Here is a 25,740-nt window from a genome sequence, read left to right as displayed (position 1 = left end):
TCTTACATAAGCAGATTTCAGTGAAGTAAACCGATCATGGTTGAGACTGATTTCCAGAAGAGGGACGAATTGTTGTACAGTAATACGATAGCTAGATTACAGAACTACAGATAGACATGGATACCGGACATGATGTAGTCTCTTGTCTTTCTCTGCTTCGACGTGCGGACTCTGGACTCTTCACACTGGACGTCGCCGATAACAATTATTCCAGCCTTCACGACCCAAGACGCATCTTCATCCTGTCTCGAAGATATGGGGATCGGGATCGGGATCGGACTCGTCTCCCTCCCTTCTTTGATTACAACTTTTCTTTAAAATAAATAAATCGTGGATCAATATCTCATCTCCTCTTCAATGGCATATCCCATTTGGAGAGACAAGACTGGTTGTAGTTTCTGATGCAACTGTAAAACCTTCTTACACTGAACGCAAGTGGACAGAGATAGCCGTGACCCTTCAGCTTTTCGTCGGTCTCCTGACCCTTGAGAAGAGAGTGAGGCTCCGTTATGAATGGCGACAGAAATGACGATGGTTGCGATGACAGACTGCGCTAAATTGCTGCCTCTTGCCGTGGCTTTCTTTTCTTCCTGGAAGCTTCGTCTTTTCTTCTCCGAGTACCTTATCACTCACAGGTTTCAACTTGATTCACCAGTCAAATATCAGAATGAGATCTATGTCACTTTCCCGGCAACCCGTACAGAATCTGTTGTTGGAATCGAACTCGTTGGTTTGATCACTGCAAGAACCCAGATTTTCACTTGTATAAAACAAAAGCTGTAAAAAAATCGCTAGGCGAAGGAGAATGTAAACAAACACTTACGACCAAATCGAAGGTCGCAGTCGCAGCTATAATTTGAGTAAGCAACAACCAAATATCAGATGAGACGCACCGCAAAATCAGAAATAATTATTTGGAAAACATTATTTTCTCATCCGGTGACGGAGTGAAATGATCCTCATAAGCTACTGAGACTTTTCATCTTGTAATGCAAAAGCAATCTGATGATTTCGTTCGGATCGTTTTTATTATTAAAAAAAAAACAAACAAACAAAAATGTCCAGATCATCGTTCTGGCTATTGTTCGCACAGTCCAAGTAGTACATTTTGGCTTTTTTCCGGATAAAATTCATGGGCGCCGTATCGGCCTCTCAATCCCTTCACTGGGGTCTGATGGTAGAACTCGAAAACAAAAGAAACTCACATGATGTCTCTTTTCTCTGTCCGTCACTCCTGTTCGACTATTTCGTTCTGCGGTCTGAAGTCCGGACAATAATCTACGTGTCCGACCATACATCCTATGAGCTTCAATAGGGGAGAGCTTTTGACTGTAAGATCAGTGAAGATCAGTGGCGAGGATAGTTTCAATGATGAATCGTGGAAACCTCATATCCTAAAATCTGTACAGATGTTTAAAGCCTAATTATTGCTTCGTTCTATGTAGATCCATAATCCCGATGAAACCCAGAAAGATGGTTACTCTCTTGTCGTAATGTGGTGACTTTAACAGTTCTCAATCCTCTTCCACAAATTCAAAGTGCGGAGTTCGAATTGATAAACCCTCCGTCATTGGAGTTTACCGAAATGATTCGTAAACAGACAGACCACAATCTCCCTGTAATCATTCTGGGTAGAATATTATCCTGGGAGGCATTAAAAGAAGAACTTAAACCAGCTCGATGAAAACTTTCTGGATAATGGAACCCAAATTTCCGTGGAGCCTTTATTTCGTAATACAAAGTTACAAACTAGGTACTTCACAGTTTCTCTATCTTAAAATTCATCCATGCGACAGGACACTCGACTTGCGCTGCAGTTAAACGCCGCGCTCTGGTCACCAAAGAGGAGCAAGAGATGGGTTTAGATTTTAATTCGGCTCACTGTGCGAAAAGACGACATGAACGGTGCAGCAAAACGAATACGCGAATCCACTGAAACCTCATTTCATGACGCTGCGTATGCGTGGATAATTTAGACACTAACGAGAGTTACAGAGACGAAAAGTACGGCAAGCGTCTGTTTCCTTCCACTTTTTAAATTTTCAACATGGAAGTACTTGATTAACAGAGAACAATGATGATAGTCCGACAAGCCGAGATGTCTTATCAAGGCAAAAAATTAGCAAGAGGGGTCAATCACCTCCGACCAGACGAAGTTTATCCCGTAAATAGCAACTCTTACGGACTGGAGGATTAAGTGATTAACGATCTCCGCCGCTGGCCGTGATCGCAAAAAATGTATTGCGAGGAAGTACCAGAATTTGAAGATAACAAGTACAATTATCGGCAAGAAGGGTGTCATTTTTCCGAATACGTGCAAGGCGGAGAGAGAGAGCGAGAAGAAAGGGACGGTAGCAAAATTTCGAGTGGCTCTCGATGATCCATCCGTCGGATTTTGGGTATATTATTGCCGAGGGTTGCAGAAGAAAACAAAACTCGGGAAGCTGCAGCGAAACCTCGCGTCTGTGAAGCCATATGAAACGATGGACCCCATCCAACATGCACCACCTGCAACGACCCATCAGCTTCAATCTCTAATCCTCTCCCCGTGTGCAGCCCCTGCCAACCCTCAAATTACCCTTTTGACCTCCCTTGTCTGCCCAAACCAAGAGTTTGTTTGCCCTTGGTGACCCTTTCCCTATCTTAAAATGACGAAATTACCCTTTTCTTAAAATTAAATATTATAAGTCATGAATGTTTAGAGCGTTTTCTAACAATTGTTTGTGGTTTAGGGTTTAAAGGTATTAAGGTATTATTGTTCGTTTTATTTGCTATATAGGCCAATATAACCTAACAAGCAGATTTGTTAAGTACGAAAAGCAAAGTACCTAACCTAGGTGGACTAGAACCACTTAGCTTTGACACCCATCGTTTCCGTTCCCTACCGCTTTAACCGGTATCCCATTTAAGATAATATTTTTGTAAAAGATGAAGCTTAATGTTGCAAAAATTAAAGCTCAAAATTGTTTTTAAGGGTAATAGTGTGGAAGCTAAGAAATGAAATTTGTTGGGAAAGTTTATTGATCAGAATCTCTTCGAGGAAATATTCAAAACCGATTTAAAGGTATATGTAGCACTACATGCTTATAAAAAAGAGTTCCATTGTAAGAAAATGTGAACACCGATTTGCCATCGTTAAGACCTAAATTATTATGTAAGTGGCTCAGAATTGTCTGTGAACGAATATTTATTTTTTCCTCGATTCACTCATATTACCAATTTTAAGTTTTTACCATATGGCGGTTTTCACAATTAAACTCAAATAACCTTTAAATTATCAAAAAAATGAATATATACATAAATATATGAATAGATAGATAGATAGATAGATAGATCGATAGAATACATATACACTTTCAAAGTATGCTTATCGTTATTAATGGGTCTCAAATATCCATTAATTACAATCACAAAATGGATGGATATGAGCCTTTGAATTAAATATGAACTAATGGAAAGGGCATGCCTGTAATTTTGAGCATAAAAGGGGTAACTTTGTAATTTTATACTTTGTCATCTACTGACCACGTCTTCTTCCTTGAAAGCAATAATTGTCTCTAATTTATTAGACTCTTCTTCGAATATATACGCTAATGCCCCAGACATTCCCTTTCTCATCCCCCCTCTCTCAAAATCAGTGGTACCTGCTTTCCTCCTGCAGAGCATGGCGAGCCCAGAGTCGCCCCAAAACCTCTCAGGCTCAGACGAGCATGTGGACGAGGAAGACGAAGAAGAAGAAGACAGCTCCAGTAGCAGCGGAACCAAATGCCTCGACCACCCGCGGAAGAAAGGGAGATGGCGTGGGCTGCTGGCCGCGGGTGGTTCGCTGAACCCGCGAGCGAAGTGGATACAGGAATGGCACCGGGTGTTCCTCCTCGCCTGCGCAGCCGGTCTCGCTGTCGACCCCCTCTTCTTCTACACGCTCTCGATCAGCGACACATGCATGTGTCTCTTCATCGACGGCTGGTTCGCCATCACGGTTACTGCACTCAGGTGCATGACGGACGCTATGCACATCTGGAACATGTGGTTGCAGCTCAGGATGGCGTACGGGGCCAACCGGTCGAGGAACCCCGGCGAGGAGGAAGGAAGCAAGGTTCACTCCAGGGTTCCAGCCGTCACTCTCCGCTACGTCAAGTCCATGAAGTGGTTTTTCTTCGATCTCTTCGTTGTGCTTCCGATTCCTCAGGTGAGACTTATCCTTCATCCCTGAAATCACCGGTTTTAGCTATTGTCATTGACAACTCCTCCGACACAGTTTTGTTTCGGAGAGCGTTACGGTTACTGTTTTGTTTTTATGTTCCATCCACACCAAAATTTGGACTTAAACGCAAAATAGTTCTTCCCTGCTGCCACCCGTCTTTCTGGTTTAGAACACTCTTACAGACATGACAAGTGCTTTCAATACGCTGCTTTCAGCACCGTTTTTCCTCCCTGCACATGGCTTCAGACTGGAATTCGACGCTCTTTTGACGATACCAGCCGAGCTCTTGATTAAATGATACTTCGTGAATGCGGGCTTCTTGCACTTAATAGAGTAATTTTTTAAATACAGAAACTGTTTCGATACTCGCATTTTTTTATGTTATAGACAGCTGAAGAAATTGCTCGAAACTGAGAAAACGATTGAAATGAATAGTAAAATCCTATAATGAGTTTGAACTGTGAAGAATTTATATTGTTACAGTGAAGCCCCCTTTCCACCATCATTCGGAATTTCGTTACAAAGCTTGTCTGCACTTCTCATTCTCTCCCCAGATTCCGACTGCTGATTAGCTGGCTCTGTTTGGACCCTGGAAGGGAAGAAGGGAAGTAAGTAATGAACTTACTTTTTTTTGTGAATCATTAGGGAACTCTTCCTTCCTTTCATCTCAAAATCTTTGAGCGTGAAGCCACCGCAGCTAGTCATATTTCTTGATTCTAATTCTCTTCAGCCCTTTACGTTTTCCGAAGGAAGCCGTTACCTCTCGGTTCCAGAGCTAATTACTTGTCTGGCATCTTTTGCTTAAAATTCTTCCGAGCGTCTAATCTGGTTCATTCATTTTGGTCAGTTTTCTGCACGCTTCCATATCTCGGACAATAGGGTTCTGAGACAGAAGAAGAAAACAACTCTAGTCCAGGAATATCTAAACTGTAAACTGTAGATCACTTTTCACTTCTCTCTACTTTGGATGTAGAGAACAGAGATTTGTCCCATCAGATGATGGGCCTCCGTCGTCCGATCCGGGAGATCCCCCAAAAAGGATCTCAATGCATTTTTTTTCACGGATCACGATTGGAGAAAATTTTGAAACCAAAAAGACCTGCTGCAAACAAGCTTTTGCAGATGATGTTTTCTCCTTTCATTGGTTCCTCAGTTACGAGTGCTCAAACCAGGAAGGTTCCGGCACTCATGAACTCAATAAATGATATTAAATCTGTTCTCTTCTCTCTCTTTACAAAGCTTTGTCCCGGAGTTCAACCAGGTTGGCCCACTCTGTGATTCGATCCGTACGTCTCACTGGATTGAATTTTGTAAGTCAGAAGTGACGGCAGAGCACGGGAGGTGCGTCACGGCCAAGATGTACGACAAGAGAAGCGACTTGACAGAGAAGGAAGAAAGACGTCTGCGTCGTGTACCCAATTTTACCAAACTCTTAGATACCCTGAACCATGATTTTCAATTCTCTTGGGAGCCATCTTCGACCTCCATCACCCATCTCTTACCTAGAGATTTTCGAAGAACTGTTTTACGATTTAGAAAGGGTATGGGGGACTTGTGAATCATGATTCCATTGAAGCTCTTTTACAATTTTAAGAATGGCAATCCGTTGACACAGGCTTTGGTTCTCCTTTTGGTAAGAGCAAGGAATGAAAATTTATTTATCCTTTAAATTTATTTATTTATCTTCCATGGTTAGGGAGGGGGATGGGAAGGTTTTAGGGTTCACCCTGAGTGTAAAAGGGTTCAACCCTTTTGCTTTGTTAGCCATCTCTTAATCTATGTGGGGAGTTTAATGTGTCAAATGAGTATTATAACTAAACTTTGAATACAAATATTTTAATAAAGCTATTTTTATGTTAATGAAGAAATAAAAATATTTGAATAAATACTCTAAAAAAACCTCAGAATCTCTCTTCCAACTATTATCAATTGCAGGTAGTGCTATGGCTAGTTGGTCCAGCTCTGATAAGCTGCGGGTCCACTACGACAGTGATGACAGTGTTCTTGATCATGTTCCTCTTCCAATACCTCCCAAAGATCTACCACTCTGTTTGTCTCTTACGAAGAATGCAAAATCTCTCAGGCTACATCTTCGGCACCGTCTGGTGGGGAATTGCACTCAACATGATAGCCTACTTCGTTGCATCCCATGTAAGGAATTCATCTCTGTCTTCGTCCTCGTGCACCCTTCTGCCAATACTAATTCTAAATTCCACTCTTCCCTTTTGATTCCTGTCGTGAGTGCCCAGGCTGCGGGCGCTTGCTGGTACTTGTTGGGCATTCAAAGAGCTGCAAAGTGTCTGAAACAACAGTGCAGAGTCACCAAGGGCTGTGGACTGACGAGTCTAGGCTGCGAGGAACCCATTTACTACGGAGCCGCGGTGGTTAAAGACAGGTTGAGGCTGGACTGGGGAGACAGCAAAAATGCTAGATTTGTATGTATAAACAGCAGTGATAATTTCGATTATGGAGCTTACAAGTGGACGCTTCCTCTGGTAATAAACACCAGCAGATTGGAGAAGATACTCTTCCCAATCTTCTGGGGTCTGATGACGCTAAGGTGAGGATCAATATTTCATTGATCGTTTCCTCTGTGCGAAACTAAATCAACTGCTCTGATGGCTGAACTTTACAATCAGTACTTTCGGGAATCTGGAAAGCACGACAGAGTGGCTTGAGGTGGTTTTCAACATCATTATTATCACAAGCGGGCTCCTCTTGGTGACCATGTTGATCGGAAACATCAAGGTAACATCCAACCAGTTGAGACTAGTGGGCTGATGGGAGTTTCCTCCAGAAGTATCCTCTCTAAGTTCTAATGGCGGAAGTCATGTTGTGGAAGACAGGTGTTTCTCCATGCAACTACGTCGAAGAAACAGGCGATGCAGTTGAAGATGAGGAACGTGGAGTGGTGGATGAGGCGGAGGCACATACCTCAAGGCTTCAGGCAGAGAGTGAGACAATACGAGCGGCAGCGGTGGGCGGCCATGCGGGGGGTGGACGAGTGCGAGATGATTCAGAACCTCCCTGAGGGGCTCCGGAGGGACATCAAGTACCATCTCTGCTTAGACCTCGTCCGCCAGGTTCGTTCTTCCAAATCATCCAAGAATACAATACAGCGTTGACCTTAACCGCACTGCATGTGTGTCTTTTACTTATTTAACTGTTGGGTCAGATTTTGGTGTTTTACAGGTTCCTCTCTTCCAACATATGGATGATTTGGTGCTGGAGAACATCTGCGACCGTGTGAAGTCTCTTGTATTTCCCAAGGGCGAGACTGTTAGTTTCTTTCCGACTCTCACCTCATTCCAGGCAACTGTCACTCTGCTGCTAAAGAGATTTGATCCTTGTCTGCAAACTTTATTTCAGATAATGAGGGAAGGAGATCCAGTACAGAGAATGTTGTTCGTGGTCAGAGGCCATCTAATGAGCAGCCAACTACTGAGAGACGGCGTCGAGAGCTGCTGCATGCTCGGGCCCGGAAACTTCAGCGGGGACGAACTCCTCTCCTGGTGCCTCCGACGCCCATTCGTAGAGCGTCTGCCGCCGTCGTCCTCCACCCTAGTTACCTTGGAGACGACGGAAGCTTTCGGTCTCGAAGCCAGCGACGTCAAGTACGTAACCCAGCATTTCCGCTACACCTTCATGAACGAGAAAGTGAGGAGAAGCGCCCGGTATTACTCCCCGGGCTGGAGAACCTGGGCGGCGGTGGCTATTCAATTGGCCTGGAGAAGGTACAAGCATCGCCTCACTCTCACCTCACTGTCTTTCATCCGTCCTCGGAGACCTCTTTCGCGTTGTTCTTCCCTCGGCGAGGACAGGCTCCGCCTCTACACTGCTCTCTTGACCTCCCCAAAACCCGACCAAGACGATTTTTGTCTGTGATAGCTCGCGCCCAGATGAAGAAACACGTCCCCTAATGAATCCATGATGGGTTTTCTTTTCTTCTTCATCGTGTTCAAATTTGTAAAGAGAAGCTCAATAACAGGCGGAAATAATATCCATCCTCCCGTCTTCTTCTTAAAAAACACAAGCAAGCTACCTTCATCTCATGATTTTATGAATAGTTTGGCTATGGATCTATGGATCTGTGGAGTAGCCCTTGTGAAGCGAAAAACACTGCTCCGTTCTAGGTTTTTTGTTTGTGTTGCGCCGCCAGCAGCAATTCAGTTGTGACCGTGATTTAATGGCAGTCAGCAGCAATGGCGGTTTTTCACTGTGTTGCACATTATGATCTGCTAACTCGGCTAGGTAAGACCCAGATTTAGGAGGAGTGAGTTGGTTGAATATAAAGATAAATTGACTCAGCCAGGTTCACCCACATTTAGGCTCGAGTGGACCGGGGTTGGGTCTTCTTCCTAGGGTTGGCACAGGTGGGGCGGGGTTGGGTTTTTAAAAACTTAATCGAACCCCGCAACCCCATCCTCATCCCAGCTTTCGTTGGAGAGGTGGGGGTGGGGTGGGTTCCATTTGGAGGGATGTCTCTAAAGCTGGGGGACAGGGCAGGCGTGACGTCCAATCAAGATTGCTGAATCGCAACCATATTTGGAATAAATAATTACGTTTCTAGCTGGTTCTTTAACGGGCCTCTATCATGGCGTGGATAGAGAATTATATAGGGGTGGGGAGCCTTTCAGTTATGGGCATTGGCATATTCTGCTCCATTGGGACCCTCAGAATGACTAGGAATCGGTTTTAGGGATGAATGATCCAGCATCATAAAATATTTTTGGTTTTCTGAGGCAGTCAGGGACACCTCCATCGTGAAATCCAATTAAATCCATTAACACGTTTAATTTTTTTATTAGATCATATACCCTAAACTCGTTAGTACCTAGCCAAATGTTCTCAACGGACAGGTCTAAAAAACTGGCCCAATGGGAACTTTTCCGTAAAGCTAACGCACCCCCTGAAATCTATGACCATCACTTCACGTTCCTACGAATTCAATGGTCCTACGTCTAGTAAGGGCATCCGACATTGATAAGGGAAGTCCTTCCCTGAGGAAGCAAGGTCACTTTCCTCTCGTTTATTTCAATTCTCACCTTCATTTTCACGTGGGCAAGGATATTTGTTTGTTGAAACTCACGAGCACTTGGGGGACCGGTGACATACCTCTAGTAGGGTATATGACCCTTTTGTGAAAGCGTAGTCAACCTAAAAGGTTCCTTATGTCACGGACCACTTCTTGTAGTAAATGGTGAAAGCAAATGACTATGATACCCTTGACTCATCTTACTTATTCCGTTATAAAAAATCGAATTAATAATGGACATGTTCGTCAATATAAAAACTATAACACATTTAAACAATTGGCCTTCCCACGAGGGAGGTGCATGGGTTCCATTAACAAACCCCAATTATTTATTTCCATTAATCACGCTCCTCCTCTTGCATTAGCCACGACATTACGGTTCCTAATCTTAATTAGAGCTCTCGTTGAGATTCGCAACAGACAAGCCCGCCCGATTCGGTAAAAGCTCAAAATCCGATTGGACCGGTCGAAGATTTCGAAGCGGACGAGACGAGCACGTGATGCCTCACATGAGCGGATGCTCAGCCTGTCTGCGCAATCCGGTTTACCCGCCGGCTCGCCGGGTTTTTCTTAAGCGGTCACACATGTGAGTAAATAATTAGGGTTAGCTGCGTGACAACCCTGATTTGGTGGCCTCCATGTAACGAGGGTAGATGGGCGAGGACTTGTTTGGCATTTTTGAATCAGCTTAATTTGTGTACGTTTTACTCTAGTTTTTTTAATTATCGGTAAGAGCAAATTTGATGGAAATGATTGCCACGAGTGTATATATGATGGGTTCGTTTTTACTAGAGGATTTAGGGTTTAGGGTTTAAGGTTTAGATCTAAATTGCGGAGAGATTCAATCTTGGATCGGAAAAGGTTTTGAGAATTACAACAAGAGTAAAATTTTGAATTCCTACAAGTTGTAAATACCATTACGAGGGTTGAGAAACTTTTTAACTTAAATGTAAATTAGTCGAAAGATTAAAAAACTAAGTATCTAGTGGCAGAATCGTAAAATTGAAACTAAAAACAATTAAAAAAAGATAAATAACATTATTTTAAAACTATTTGAATGAATTTATTTGTAAAAATAATGCTTAATTTAGATGAGTTTAGTCAATGATTAGTATCAAGAGTTGAATGGACTTGTTTTTAATGAGTTGAATTAAGTGTTTTCTATTATCATTTTCTAATAAAAAAATTATTTATTAATATATTTTTATAAAAATATTTAAAATTTTTTAAAGCATAAGTGAATATAATTTAGACCCGACCAGCCCGTAAAAATCCGAGTTAATTCGATCGAGTAGACGGCGGGTATTGAGGTCGGTAATTACGTAATTCAGCTTTTTACAGAGGGTGAAGTTAAAAAATTCCAACCAACCCACCGTCGCACACGCTACGAAGTGGGAGGCACGTGAGAGGTCGCATAGAAAAGGCAACCGAAATCGTTCACCATTATTAAGGGTCACGTAAAGCGTGACATTTATTTTCTTAATTTAACAAATAGACACTGAAAGATGTGAAGTGTGGATTTCACTAAAGAAAGCGAGGTCCAAGATATTCTTTCCCCACCCTTTTTATTTTATTTACGAAAGAAGCCTAGTCCGTCGTCGTTGCATTGTCGCTGTTACGGACAAAAGATGGAGAGATCACGTGGATGCACGCCACCGGGGCATTTCCATGTCCACGGCCTTTTCAATTGATGACGACACACGGACACTCACGTCTACTATTTTCCATGGTCACCCTTCGGACAAATTTATTAATAATTATTTTTAATAAATTTTATTAATTGGATTTAATTAATATAAATTTAATAAAAAATAAAAAATTGCGATTCGCTGGATCTTGTGGCTTTCGGTGGTCGATATCCATATCCAGAAACGTAAAAAAACACACACTTAAATCCAGAGTTAAAAACACAAGGATGAAACGCGAAATTCTCTGGTCCTCGTCTTCACTCAACCGTCCTGAATCGTTTAGTCGATTTCAGCATGGGAGAAATATCCCATCAATAAAGAAGTCTTCTTGTCAGCGAAAACACAAGAAGCTCAGTTCTTTCACTTCGCAATTAGCAGCAGGAGATTATCCACTCTCGCCGCACCTTCATCAACCCCAAAAGCCAGAAGAGTAAATCAAAAGAAATCGTCCGGTGTACCAGTATCTAACCAGTAGGAAGCAATCATGTAACTACATGATCCGAATCCGATTCGCCTCATTTTTGGACTTTTATCTTCCAATTTTATCAAAACTGTCGAGAAGCACGATTTGATCAACTTTTTTTCTGCTTGTTATTCTTGACGTCTCCGTATTATCGATTTCGAAGAACATGCGGCGGAAGCTTGAATATCAGACTCCCGTTTTGGGCCCATTTTAGCTTTATCTTCTCAGCTACTACCAATGATAAGCATCATCTTACCTGGCAGGTAAACTTCCTGGGTTGAGACTCGAGAGTTAAATCCTTGCGGAAGGTAAGAATTAAGATTCAAAATTCGACCGATATCGGATTGGGTTAGAAATCCGTCTCAAATCCCTCGGTATGGCGAGTGAGTATGCCCATAAATGGTCATTTTGGATGGATTTCGTGAGAGACCCATTATCGATTTCAAGTTTTGAACTTACATCGAAATGGCCAGTCAAAAGGACCAAGATACTGCGAACAGGGTGGTGTTGGGAGTTCAGAGTCTTTGACTCTTGAGTCTTCAAACGTGAGTGGGGGAAATTCTCTCTCCCCAATACGATTTCGGGTTTCTTTCTCTAATAAGAAAGTTTTTTCCCCCATCAAATCAATAAAGGCACCGTCGAGAAACAACCCATGTTTTTGCCCGAGATGCTTCAGAGATATTTTCCTTTCAGAACTCACATAAAAGCTACAGAGACGGAGACGAACGAACCAGACCCAGTAGCGGACGACAGAATCGAACCAGAATACGACCTCGAATCGCAGAGGTGGGAATTTTGATCCGTATACCGGATTCGTGTCTCGAAAAATCGAATTTTGGAACGGATTCGAGAGCGACGATGGAGCGAGAGAGCGAGAGAGGTGGCCGTACGGTGGTGGTGGTGGCAGGTGAAAATTATTGAGCGTAGGAGCTGTCCCATCTAACAAGCAACAACTAAGAAAACAATTATTACGAAATACAAATATCAACGCCCGTAATGTTTTTCACTTACCACGAGCCACGTCAATTCGTGGACCGCCTCGATTCTTTCATCAGCGACTGGCGCTGGGGGTGCGTACGACGCTCCCAGATCAGGATAGCCTTCACCGTGATTGAACCGCAAATAACCAGACGAGTTTTTGTTTTTTTTCTGTGACTTAATATAGTCAATACGTATATCTTATTTTCTCTCTCTCGAAAAGAGAGAGTGAGTCTGATGACCTGGGCCCACCAGACTGCTACCAACCGATATCCATCATCGAAATGGCCGATGGGTCAGAATCAAGCGGGCCCGCTCTGTCAAAACGGTAAATATAGCGAGTCGGTAACGGTAGGAGTGCCGGTGACGCCGTGCCGGTACATAATTATTAATGAGTTTCTTTTTTATTGTAGGTATCATTTGCACGGTTATGTGACCACACCCGTGGGTGCCGTAAAACAACCTTATCAATAACGCCTACGTGGCAACTAGGGAGCGCGGTGTGCGCTGTGAGCACATGCGCGTAGTTTTTCTTTAATAGTGGATTGGCCCCGGGCCCACCAGAGTTACTTAGGAAAACACGTCACCGTCGAATTAAAAAACCGCGCAGCGGATACTCGATAGCTACGTGTCGGAAAGGCAGTCGCGAGTCACGAAGGGGAAGGTGACTACCGAGTCAGGTTACGAATTTCTCGTTCCCTTTTTTTTCTTTTCCTTTTGTCGTCTCTGTCAATGGTACCTCTCTCTCTGGTTGAGCTTCGCTGCTTTTTACTATATTCAGTTTCACTTTACAATTTCTTGAGTACACGCAAATGCAAATTGCCCTTCGTATGCTGAGCTTGTTATTATTATTTATGGCGAAGCTTTTGAGAATTGGAACTGAGAGCAGCGGGTGAAGAGGATGTTGAGAGAGAATGAAGAGGCGGGGGAGGAGATTCAGTAATGGCGGATCCTCGATGAGATCTAACTGCTTTTTAAAATCGTAGACCCCAGATGTTTAGCTTTTGGAGGAGCGAGACAGTTGCCTCCATGGCGAATTTCTATTTTTTTTTCTCGGGATTTTTCCTTCCATAAGATTCCCTTGCCTTTGTTTTTTCCTCTGGAAGTTGTGTTTTTTTCTTTTACTTTCTGTTGTAGTGGTCTTATTTTTTAAAGGTTGGAGCTGATTTTCATGGGAATAGATCTCGCCTCTGCGGTTTCTGGATTTCCGGCCGCGGATATGAATCACCATGTCAAGCATTTCTAAGGAATGTCTTTCCTCTTTCTCGGCCATAGGCGTGCTCCATTAGATGTCAACGACGGATTTTTTTTTCTTTTTTTCAATTTTAGTTTCGCTGATTTCTGAAAATTTTCTGGATTTTTAGGCTGTAGTGGCTGGCGATACTGTGATTTGCTTGTCTTTCTCAGGGTGTAAAAGAACCATCGGATTTAAGAGGAAGCTCTTTACCTGTTTCTCTGGTGCCCTGTAGATTTCATCCAACTAAGCTTTGTTTTCCCCTTTTTTGGGGGTTGTTATCCTACCTTTAACCTCTCTACTTCTGGAGAGTTTTGTTCTGAAAGTTGGCAAGGTTGTCTTCTCAGCAGCGAAAGTCCGGCTTCGCAGATAATCAGTGAGAATCTCTTATTTGCAATGCGTTAGAGCGATATTAGTATAGCGGTGCGCTGCATTAGCCATTTTATTTTCTGCAGCTAAACCTTGAGGGGCTAGATTTTCCACAAACTTTGATTTAAGCATTTGAACTCGATTTACGGGGTCTTCTGGCTCTTGATTTCCGGCATTAGAAGAGGTATGGACCCCAAAAGGTCAAAGAGTTTAACAGAAGAAGAAGAGGGAAAACATGTCTGTTCCTTCCCGGACGAGGTTTTGGAGCGAGTTCTGCTTTCCATCAAATCTCACAAAGACCGGAGCTCCGTTTCACTCGTATGCAAAGACTGGTACAACGCTGAGCGGTGGAGCCGAACTCACGTTTTCATCGGAAATTGTTACTCTGTCTCTCCGGAAATCCTAATCCGCCGGTTCCCCAACATCAGAAGTGTTACGCTGAAGGGAAAGCCTCGATTTTCCGATTTCAATCTGGTCCCACCGAACTGGGGGGCTGATATTCATTCCTGGCTAACTGCCTTCGCTTCTGCTTACCCTTTTTTGGAGGAGCTTCGACTAAAGAGAATGACGATTAGGGATGACAGCTTGGAGTTTTTGGCTCGGAAGTTTGTCAATTTCAGAGCTCTGTCGCTCGTTAGCTGTGATGGGTTCAGCACTGAAGGTCTAGCAACCATTGCTACTTACTGTAGGTAATAACATACTTCCCACAGATGTCGTTATTAACTGATAAGAGGGCATTTTCATAAGGTTTTCTTTTGGAATCTTCCATTCCTATTGCTTTCAATCAATGACTGGGTTAGTTCTAGATCAAGGAAATGAGGATTTGGGGTGCATCTCGAAAACGAATACTCGAGAATGTTTCAAAGCTTCAGCTGTAGTTTTCAAGAATTGACCTGAAAAGTTCTCGATGCATATTTATAAGGGCACATGCTTGCTACTGACTTCAACAAGCATAAATATCTTCGACTTCTTTGCAGCGTTCCGATTGAAACAAAATATCTTCAAAAGAGATCAAGTGAATTACTTCGAGATGATCCGGTTGATTTTTGAGCTCATCACACTACCTTTTTTCTCTGGAAGTGAATATATAATTCTAGTTTGTGGTGTTAAAAGGAAGTTTATCTTTTGTTCTCATTTTAGAAAAAAAAATGTTTCTTGGTTCTGCTTAACAGATTTTACCTTTGTTGACCCCAGTAGCAGATATCTTCTACTGGAAGGAGCACTAATACTGGTTTCATTTCTAATATTGTGTTACTCGTGATCAATTTTTAACTTGTGCCGTTTATTGGATGTGAGGAGTTCTTCTTCTTTTACATGATGTTACAAAAAAAAATTGATCTTTGGCTATTGAAAATCAAAATTGATCTTTGATTTTCTGTTTATATTTTCGATTCTCATTGTGCTTTTTTTCGTTTATTAAAAAAGCCTGCTCCAGTAGCATACTTATGGGCCTGTGAGTTAAAAAGTTATGGCGGGTGATGTTTATATGTTATAGTTTGGTGATGACTTTTTCATATATTTCCTTCCTGCTATCACATTTTTCTTCTTTTATAACAACATTTGATGTTTCTACTGTTGTCCCTTTCTCATGCTTAGACATTTGAGTTACCTTGAACTTGTTATGTTTAAGTAGTCAGAAGTTATTGCCTTCTGTCAATGGCCGCATTTTTTTTTTTTTTTTTTGCAATTCTATGTTTTTGCTCTTTTTCGTATGTCGTGGGCAGATAATCAGATGAGTGGGAATCAGGTCCTTATATCTGCAAGATTGGGATCTTCTAGCTGGATAGCAACTAGTTATTTAATTCTATTATTCTATGAATCTTACTGTTCCACACGTTCTTTCATTTCTAACATTTAATTCCTGTAATTCAGGAACCTGGCCGAGCTTGACATTCAGGAGAATGGAATTGAGGACCTTGGAGGCACTTGGCTGAATTGCTTTCCTGACACTTTCACAGCTTTGGAAGTCCTTAACTTTGCAAATCTGAGCAGTGAGGTAAACTTTGATACCTTGGAGAGGCTTGTGGGCAGGTGCAAGTCTCTCAAGGTCCTGAAAGTAAACAAGAATGTCTCTCTGGAGCAGTCACAGAGGCTTCTTGTGCGAGCTCCTCAGTTGATAGAGCTTGGAACTGGCTCATTTTCTCAGGATCTCACTCTTCGGCAGTATGCAGAGCTTGAGACGGCATTAAACAACTGTAAGAAACTGCATACCCTCTCAGGGTTATGGGAAGTCACGTCTATATATCTTCCAGCTTTGTATCCTGCATGTGCAAATCTGACTTTCTTAAATTTGAGTTATGCATGCCTGCAAAGTGCAGAACTAGCTAAGATATTGCCAAACTGCCCTGGTCTTCGACGCCTTTGGGTAAGAATATTTTCTCAGAACACGACTCTTTTTCCTTTTTCAATTCTTTATTTAACTAGTTGTTTTAAGCATTTTATCCATGGTCATTGTTGTGGTGGTTAGTATTATTAAGATCAGAGCTTTATGAAGTATAGAAACAAGGACATTAAACAAAAAAGAAAAGACTAACATTGATCCATAACTGATGAACACATTTCTTGTTTGACTTTTCGGTGAAAGCAATCCGCTTTTCCCCACCTCATAGGTGCAAGTGCAAGTCAGCTTGCATATTGCCTTGTCTTCTTCTTCTTTCGTTACTTTATCTTAATGTATTTTTTTCCAGGATTCATTGTGAAAACTCTACTTTGATCTTGACAACTTCCTAGAAATTAGTTTCTTTTATATGTTTGAGCTTCTACTCGTTTAGGTAAAGACCCCCTTTTGGGTTCTGACTCGTGTAAAGAGGGAGTTTTCTTTAGAAAAGTGTGATTGCTTGTGTTGACCAAATTTGAAATTAGTGCATAAGATCTGTTCTTGAATCATGTTCGTCCCATCACTTGTTATCCACCCACTTTCATCATTTCTTTTACTCTCTCATAAGAGAAATAAAAGTTTATGTACTATGCTGTCTTCAATGCTACTTTTGTAAGCACAGCACATACGATAAGGCCATCAATATGTTCTCATAATCTAATATCTACTGGCTTGGTATGTGTCCCCTCAAATATCCATCCCAATCAGCTATTTGTTACTCTAGTAAACATATGTTTGGAAGTGGCATCTAGCTTGGCCTTTATCAAATCTTAAGTTTATAAATTTATTTGTTTTAAAGTGTTTGAAAAGGAAAAAGCTGAGCTCGCAAATTTTGACCAATCAACCAAACATTTCGTTGCTGGAGCTACTTTGAAAGTGTTTCACCCAGATTAGTCAGACGAATGCCCATCCTGATAGATTTTTTATCTGTTCGTTTTTCAGTTTCAATTTGTTATGCAAACAGATCACGTGATGATATAGTCTTTGAAAGTCCACAGTGAGTTCCAGTATGGGTGCCTGATCATTTCTTTTAACTTTTTTTGCGATGCTTGCTTTTATGGTGAACCGAATCCCTTAGTAGATCCAGATGTTTTGATCCTATTAACTAATTATAGGTAATTCATGAAGAATTTCCTGATCGGTGTTTCAAAATTCTGTAAGTCTGGTTTTGTGTTGCTTTTAATGTTGGGGTATAATAAGAGGGAATCGATTGTCTTTTGGGATAGTGTGATCAGCAAGAGGATCTGAGGTGGTTTTATATACATTGACATGTATGTACTCTTGTCATCTGTCACAGGTTCTGGATACAGTTGAAGACAAAGGATTGGAGGCCGTAGGGTGTAGCTGCCCGCTGCTCGAAGAGCTCCGTGTCTTCCCTGCTGACCCATTTGATCAAGATGCTGCCTTTGGAGATGGCGGTGGGGTGACAGAAGTGGGGTTTGTGGCAGTATCTCATGGCTGCCCAAAGCTCCGGTATACTCTCTACTTCTGCCGGCAGATGACAAATGCTGCAGTTGAAACAGTTGCTAGAAATTGTCCCAATTTCACGCACTTCCGTCTCTGCATCATGAACCCCTGTGAGCCCGACTACATGACCAACCAGCCGATGGATGAAGCTTTTGGTGCAGTTGTAAAGATCTGCACAAAGCTTCAAAGACTAGCTGTTTCAGGGCTATTAACTGACAAAACTTTTGAGTACATAGGCAAATATGCCAAGAACCTGGAGACGTTGTCCGTGGCTTTTGCTGGTAACACTGATAGGGGGATGCAGCACGTTCTGGAGGGTTGCCCAAAGCTTAGGAAGCTGGAGATAAGGGATTGCCCATTTGGAAACGCAGCTCTGCTGTCGGGGCTGGAGAGATATGAATCCATGAGATCACTCTGGATGTCGGCCTGCAATGTCACTATGAGTGCATGTAGGCTTCTGGCCAGAGAGATGCCCAGACTAAACGTTGAGGTGATAAAGGAGGACGAGAATGATGGTAATCTGGCTGAGAAGGTTTATGTTTATCGTTCAATTGCAGGCCAAAGAAGAGATGCCCCAAACTTCGTTCTTACCCTCTGAGTGTTTACTGAGCTCGGTAATCTTCTTCTCTTATCCAAGTCAAGAGCTTTGTTCTGCACCTTCCTCTGAAGTGTCGGTTTATTTGGAAGAGAAAAATCTAACCTCTCCATTCTTTTTCAAAATAAATATTTTATAACTGGGTTGTTCTCTATCTTTCATCTTTCTTCCTTCTTGACTCTGTATCAGGAGAGATATTTTGCGATCTCATATTTGTGCGTGGAGGGTTTAAAACCAAAATTGACCATGAATTTTATTCTCTTTTCTCTTTCCTGGTCAATGGGACGAAAACTGGGAAAAAAGACTGCTTTACCTGGTTACAGAAATTAACACTTGAAAGGAGCAAGCTTATACAGCAGTGATAACTGATGTGCATTTTTTGTATTTCGACCTCCACAGGTTCCGTGGAACGAACGTACAAAACTGCTTCAATAGTAGAGTTCTTGGGGGGAGCCAGGTTGCAGAGAAGGCAGCAGCAGCACAGCATGCGCATATCTCTTCGTTTAATCTGCCCAGTTACACCAAAGCAACGAGGAAGTGGAAGCAAAGGCGCTCGCGCCTTCATGGTCTCGAAGGCGGAAAACTTGCTGCCGTCAGCCTCTGGACCAAGCGCCGCATCTAACGGCGAGGCTGGCGCGGCAAAAGTAAATGAAACACTCGTAGCAGTGCGTGACAAACGACCCGAAATCCGTTCCCACTAAGCACTGCCATCCCGGCCCATACGTGCTGTCGAATTCCTGCACCCAGAAGAGAGAAACTCCCAGAATATCCCCAGAAGCAGAGACAAGAGGCAGATCTAGTGTCTTTTTTTGCTTTTCTGAATAAAAAAGAATCGGGCACCACTTCACTGTAGTTGTTGTTGTTGTTGTACAATAATTGACGGAACATATTAATATCATTTTGTTGATTCATCTACTCTGTTAAAGCAATCTACGAATTTTACCTTCTTTATGAAGTGTGCAATCTCTGTTGCGTACGTAACGTCGAACAGGTCGAGTGCTTCTGCAGCCAGTCGAAGATCATGGGCGTGCATCATCGCTTGGAGCATGTCCGTCTCACCCACCACAGCCGTCCCTTCCAACATGGTTCCAGAAAAGAAACAGCAGGATGGTTAAGAGGGACTGATCACACTTCCTTTCCCTTTTTCTGGTGGTGGGAGCTCAGGAATTATATAACTTTCATAATTGAAGTAAAATCGGCTATAGGAGCAGAGGCGACGCGACCAACCATGGCTGTGAATGCGCCATTTGTGCTGTCGGGGGATCCAAGAATAGGAAAGTGAGATCGCTCCAAACTCTCTCCTCCTGTGGTAGGCTCTCGAGGTGGTGGAGGGGAGTCGCTGTGTGGACGAGGAGACGCAAGCTTTTGTGCATTTTCGTTTCGTCGGAGAGATGTGAATGGTGTGGTGGAGAAGCTGATGACTGTGGAAGCTTTGGTCACTGTGGCTACTTTCCACTTCGTACATGGAGAGAGAGAACCCTTAATTTTTAGTCCGAAGATGCATGTTTGGAAACACTGTTTTGTATTAACTGCAGCCCATATTTCACGAACAAACTCCAATAAAAACTTTCCAAGTCATGCGATCATTCCAAAGTCTTAAAACCAGAGTAGGAATTTCAGAACTAAATTCTGAAAATCATAAATGCTTGGCTTTTACTTTTGACTAATCTCGAAACTTAAGTCAATAGAACCACAAAAGGGCAGAGCTGCTCTCCTTCATGGTTTGTCGTGTAAACAGATAGGGAATCGCAGACGAGCAGTCAACCGTACGCTTCCACCATTGATGGGAATGGGTTCATCTCCTGTCACGTCGAGTCGACCTGGTTTTGGGACGATTAGATGGAATCGAATAAAGACTTTCCCCTTCAAATTCGGGTAGGGATGAAACCTGAGTTCGACTCAAAACTCATCCCTAACTCCTTGAGGTAACTTCAGTTTTTCAAAATAAACCAAAGTCTACAGGGGTTTGAAGAGTCCATCTCATGTACCTAAATTAGGTCGGGTTAGGTGGGATTCCCTGTCCATCACTAAGGACAATAAGAATCCCATCCAAGATGTCATAATTTAATTTTAAATATATGTTAAATGAATTGATAATAAATAGTAATTTCTGAGATTAGTTAATCAAAAATATTATTCTTAATAAAATTTTAATAATAATTTTTTTTATTATTTGGTAGTGGTTGTGATGGAAGATCCAAAAGGAAGATGATTTCAAGCCATGAGTTATCATTGATGGTGTGATCATATTCTAGAGTTTTCTAGCATCAGTCAACTCGTTTCAGTCTATGACTCACTTTTCCCACTTTTTCTCATTCTTGCAGGTCCAAATCAAAAGGGCGAGGTTGTCTTCATGATCACAGGGATCCATTGGAGACATTCACTAGAAATGGAAATAGGGCAGAAATTAGTTGCATTAACTGGTTATCTTTACGTTTCTGTAGGATAAAATGGCCCCAGAGGATGCATATCTAAGCTGTGTTCCTTTTCAAAATGAGTTGGTGAAACATCTAATCCTGGGTTTTTTCTACCCTGAAGAAGATACTGAAGCTTTTTTAACCTTTCTGAAGCTTTTTGACCATCTTCTTCTTCTGCACCAAGCAAACCATTATTTTAACTTCCTAGACTAAGGTGATCTCTCAAGGAGCACCAAAGTTTAGTTAATCAGTTCTGGGTCATTAGATTCGGTCAAGAGCTTAATTAATCCAACTTTGAACACTTCCATTCGCTTTCTTCATCCCTTTTCTCTCTCTACCCTCATCCCATGCTTTTCTTGACTGGAGTGGGACGTTTCATCAAACTGGAACACAAACAGAGTAAACTCCTTGAGCTACTTCAAGAGAAGGAACAGAGAAACCACAGTGGTTGAATATCCTCTTCTGGGTTTCCTCAAATCAACTGTTGCAAGGCTCCTGTAAAACCTTTCCTCTGAGACACTCCCCCTAACGTTCCTTCGTTACAGAACTGTCTTACAAAAAAAGGTATGCTTGTCGTTTCTTCGAAGCAATATGAATTATTGCTCCTCACTCTCAAGTACTGGACAAGTTACAATGGACACCTGAGGCTCCTGTCACTAATACTGAAATAACACAAAAGAAAACCAATTTACTTGAAGTGAAGATTTCCTCTGTTGGGAGTATCATTTCAGTTTACCAAATGGGTTTTCTCTAAGTCACCAGAACCTACAACTTCACTTGATTATAAATAACAGTAGAGCATGATTAAGGTCATGAATCCCAGTAGCTTGATCTGTTCATTGTCAAAATGAAAAGAGCTTGATTATGGCTCAAACAATCCTTACTATTCATGTTATAATTTGTAAAAGATGAGATTACAGGAAGCCAATTGAGTATAATTCAAACCTAACTCCAATCATCTATCATCAGTTTTATTTAGTTTTATATCCTTTTTTCCTTTATAATCTTTTTGTCATCACTTAGACAAACCATCATATCCCCTTTAAGCATAAGTGCTCTCTCTCTCTCTCCTCTTTGTTTCTTCCTGAAAAGCAAAAAAGAATTCTTTGGTTGATCTTGCAGTGAAATTCACTTCCCATTTCCTCAAAGGTGACATCTTAAGCATAAGGGAGCCAAAAGGGTTTCACATGGGAGGCAATTTGATCCCCCATATTTAAGAATGCAAAGAAGCCAACTTTTTACATTTTTGCTCAAAGGGCAGCTCTCATAATCCATGTGGTCCATCTTGGCCTTATTCTCTTACCCCTCCTCATAAATATTCACTCCTTTGTCTTCCCCTTTGTTCACTCCTTTTCATCCACCCTCCCTTCCAAACAAGTTCCTTTCATGGGCACACATGTTTCTTCCTTCAATGTGAGTTCTTGAAAATAAAATAAGGTAAATTTATTTTAATAAAAAAATATTTTAGGTATATTTGGAACCCCATCGAAAAGAAAAAAAATTCATAATTTAATCATTATTATTCTAAAAAATAGTTAGTAAATAGGAGAATCGGGCGATTTCTCATGTTTGTGCCGTTCCGATTTATTTTTCCCTTATCTTGGCCAATACTAAGTTCAGTTCGGGCAATATTTTACCTGATTTTACCTGATTTTGTGATAGATTATACGCGAATAATATTTCGAGTAGATCGAGTATAATTGGAGGGACCATTAGAGGATCATTGTCCACAACATAAGCAGGGTTTACAAGGCTTTTTTTTTTATAAATTGAAAAGGTCAAAAGGGATTGAAAAGGGTGGTACTTTAGTTGCATTGATATTGATAAAAGAAGCACGTGTGTCTTAATTAAATACATAATTAAGCAGTAATGCAACAGTTGTTCCTTCTGTTCCACCTTAAACGCCCAACCATAGTCAACTGTAGCAAATGAAATCCACATATTATTTGTCACATTATCTTACCCGATTCTCACCAACCATCAACCTCTCCATAAAAATCCCGTCCTCCTCTTATCGGAATCTTTCAACAGACCAAGCTGCCCTTAGCATAAAATGACTTATATGCCCTTTCCTTAGCGTCATTTGTTTTATATGGAGAAGGATAGTGTAGTAAATGAAGCTGAATTCGGTTTCGGTTGAAAGTAAAATCGGATATTGAATAAGAGAGAGAGGGGATCGGAGGAAGATAAAGACGCTTCAGTGCCACCCTATCAGTTATCCTCAATCCCCATAAATTCCGACAACCTGCGCCCGGACTCCGTTCGGTTTGCCGGAACTCTGTTCATCCAAGCGTTGGGAGAGATGGTTTCTGCCCTTTTGGGGTCGCCGTGAGGGGAGAAATGAGAGAGCGGAAAGAAGAAGATGAGGCGGGGAACGACGGAGCGCGGGGTTTCCGGCGATCGATTGAGCTTCTCTCGTCATTAATCTCGCTTTCCCACACCACGAAGGTTTTCCAAGTGAAATGGCAATTAATCCGGACCAAACTCGAGCAGCTCTATTCTGGCCTGACTGCCTCCCAAGACTCTGACTTTTCCGAGAATTCCTCCATTCGCGGCCTGATTTCGGCTGTAATTTCCACGACGGAGGAGTGCCAGGACTTGGCTAGGCGATGCGTCGACCTCACGTACAGCGGGAAGCTCCTTATGCAGAGTGATCTTGATGTGATTGCCGCGAAATTCGAAGCTCATGTCAAGAGCCTTTCCTCTTTCTACACGAACGGCATTCTCACTCATGGTTATGCTCTGGTTGTTTCTCGGCCGGGACCAGCTGCCTCCCGCGACGACATGAAATTCTACATCAGGGATCTCTTTACCCGACTCAAGATCGGGGACTCAGGGATGACAAGCGAGGCCTTGAAGGAGCTGAACGAGTTTCTGCACGACGACGACAAGTATGTCAGGATTGTCGCTGAAACTCCCGACATTCTCGCTCTTTTACCAAATTTCTTGGAATCGTCTAATACGGTTGTTCAAGGAAAATCTGCGGAGACTGTTTCTCTGATTGCAGGTTTCGATTCGTTCAAAGGGCTTCTTGTGGGCAATGGAGTTGTGTCCTCATTGATTCGGGTTTTGGAGAATGGAAATGAATTTGGTAAGGAGAATGCCGCGAGAGGACTGCAGAAACTGACGGAGAACTCCGATAATGCGTGGTCAGTTTCGGCTCATGGCGGGGTGACAGTGTTGCTGAGGATTTGTGACAGCGGTAGCAGTAACTCTAAATTGATTGGTCCATCTTGTGGAGTTTTAAGGAATCTTGCTGGTGTTGACGAGATTAAAAAATTCATGGTCGAAGAAGGCGCAGTTTCTACATTTATCAGGCTTTTGACCTGGAGGGACGAGGCTATACAGATTCGAGCAATCGAGTTTCTCCAAACACTGGTTTCTGGGGACGAAGCTGTTCGACAGATGGTTGTAAGGGATGGGGGAATCCAATCGCTTCTTCGTGTATTGGATCCCAATTGTTCCTACTCTTCAAAGACGAGAGAAATTACGTTGAGAGCGATCGAGAGCTTCTCCATGTCATCGACCAATTCCGTCAATGTTTTGTTAGGTCTGGGATTTCTCGATCGAGTTCTCTTCTTTTTGCGAAATGGGGAGGTTTCGACACAGGAATTGGCAATAAAAATGGCATTTCGTCTCTGCCGTGTTTCAGAGGAGACCAAGAAGGCCATGGGGGAAGCAGGGTTCATGTCGGAGCTCGTGAAACTGTTAGATGCCAAGTCTTTCCAAATCCGTGACATGGCAGCAGAAGCTCTCACTAGCTTGATTTCAATTCCAAGGAATCGAAAGAAATTCGTTCAAGAGGATTCCAACATCGTTCGCGTTCTGCAACTGCTCGACCCAGATGAAGAGAAACCCAGTAACAGACAATTGTTGCTTTCCATGATATCTTCCCTAACCAATAGCAGTAGCGGAAGGAAAAAGATTGCTGCATCCGGATATGTGAAAACTCTGGAAAAACTCGCAGAAACGGAAGTTCCAGAAGCCAAGAGGATTGTTAGAAAACTATCCCAGAACCGATTTAGAAGTTTATTTAACATAATCTGGCATTAGTAAATGTAATTCTTGCCACATAGCAACGTATCTTTGTAGACTATGATTTTGTAAGCATCTCGTTTATCCGATAGTGAGGTATCTGAATGTTTAGCTCTTTACTACCTTACAATATCAAATTATTCAATTCCATCCCTTCCGAAGAGCTTCTCTCCTCCAAATTCCTTTTACTGCTCCGACGCAAGAATCTAAAAAAGCTGACACTCAGGGCTTCCCTCAAATGTATACTCAATAGATGGGGAAATTTCGCAAAAGTAATCTTCAAACTCACTCTTGGCAAGCATCAGTTTGCTGTCCTCCTCCAACCCCTTCATTGCTACAAAAGCTCTGAAACGTGTTCAGTTCAGAACAAGGAAATAGTTAAGGATACAGAAATCTGGTACACTGACCAGTGACCACCTATCTCGTCCATTTCCTGTAGACAGATGGAATGCCCGCTTCTTTCTTCCCTCTACTACAGTTTTCTTCGCCCAGTGGCAATTGAAATTTCTGCTAAACAAGGGAACCAGCAAAAGTCAATTCAGCTTTCTTTTGCTTTCCGGTTCGACGCCAAATGCAGTAACGGCAGACGGGATTCTGGTAGGATTAGTTGAACGAAAGACGAAGCAAACTTTTTTTGGGGGGGGGCGCTTTTTCCTTCTTCTGAATCCATTACTCTGTTCTTTCCCTTTCGCGAGTTGTGATTTGGAGGCAAGCGAAGAAGAGACGGGGTCAGCACATGGGACTCGCGTGAGATTGCAGGGAGATGTGCATTAGAGAGACGCCATGTTTTGTCGATTATCGGAGATTCTGTTCCTTGTGGGCCCACTTTTGTTTGACCCATCAGGTCCACAACAGTAATAAAAGGGCATTAATATGGG

The 25,740-nt window shown here is 42.3% G+C and overlaps 3 protein-coding genes across 3 annotated transcripts; all 3 read left to right on the top strand.

Moving 5' to 3' along the window:
- The first annotated feature begins 3,633 nt into the window (after positions 1-3,633).
- LOC137965903 (cyclic nucleotide-gated ion channel 4) lies at positions 3,634-8,378 on the top strand. The gene is made up of 7 exons (XM_068812282.1): positions 3,634-4,189; positions 6,140-6,355; positions 6,454-6,764; positions 6,844-6,952; positions 7,051-7,287; positions 7,397-7,483; positions 7,574-8,378. The coding sequence occupies exons 1-7, from the start codon at positions 3,665-3,667 to the stop codon at positions 8,087-8,089; spliced, it is 2,001 nt and encodes a 666-aa protein (XP_068668383.1). The 5' UTR covers positions 3,634-3,664; the 3' UTR covers positions 8,090-8,378.
- A 4,665-nt stretch (positions 8,379-13,043) lies between these two features.
- LOC137965544 (transport inhibitor response 1-like protein Os04g0395600) lies at positions 13,044-19,321 on the top strand. The gene is made up of 4 exons (XM_068811808.1): positions 13,044-14,660; positions 15,844-16,336; positions 17,646-18,429; positions 18,810-19,321. Exons 1-3 carry the CDS (start codon positions 14,158-14,160, stop codon positions 18,411-18,413), a joined length of 1,764 nt encoding a protein of 587 aa, XP_068667909.1. The 5' UTR covers positions 13,044-14,157; the 3' UTR covers positions 18,414-18,429; positions 18,810-19,321.
- Positions 19,322-23,000: 3,679 nt separating this feature from the next.
- Positions 23,001-25,007, top strand: LOC137965991 (ARMADILLO BTB ARABIDOPSIS PROTEIN 1-like). Its single transcript, XM_068812420.1, has one exon. It carries the CDS (start codon positions 23,168-23,170, stop codon positions 24,878-24,880), a length of 1,713 nt encoding a protein of 570 aa, XP_068668521.1. The 5' UTR covers positions 23,001-23,167; the 3' UTR covers positions 24,881-25,007.
- The last annotated feature ends 733 nt before the right edge of the window (positions 25,008-25,740 follow it).

Source organism: Aristolochia californica, unplaced genomic scaffold (genome assembly GCF_029961685.1).
Source record: "Aristolochia californica isolate CCGP_79_NKW_82.1479 unplaced genomic scaffold, dmAriCali1.0.hap1 SCAF_5, whole genome shotgun sequence".
Lineage (NCBI taxonomy): Eukaryota > Viridiplantae > Streptophyta > Magnoliopsida > Piperales > Aristolochiaceae > Aristolochia > Aristolochia californica.
This window is presented reverse-complemented; position numbering and strand designations above follow the sequence as displayed.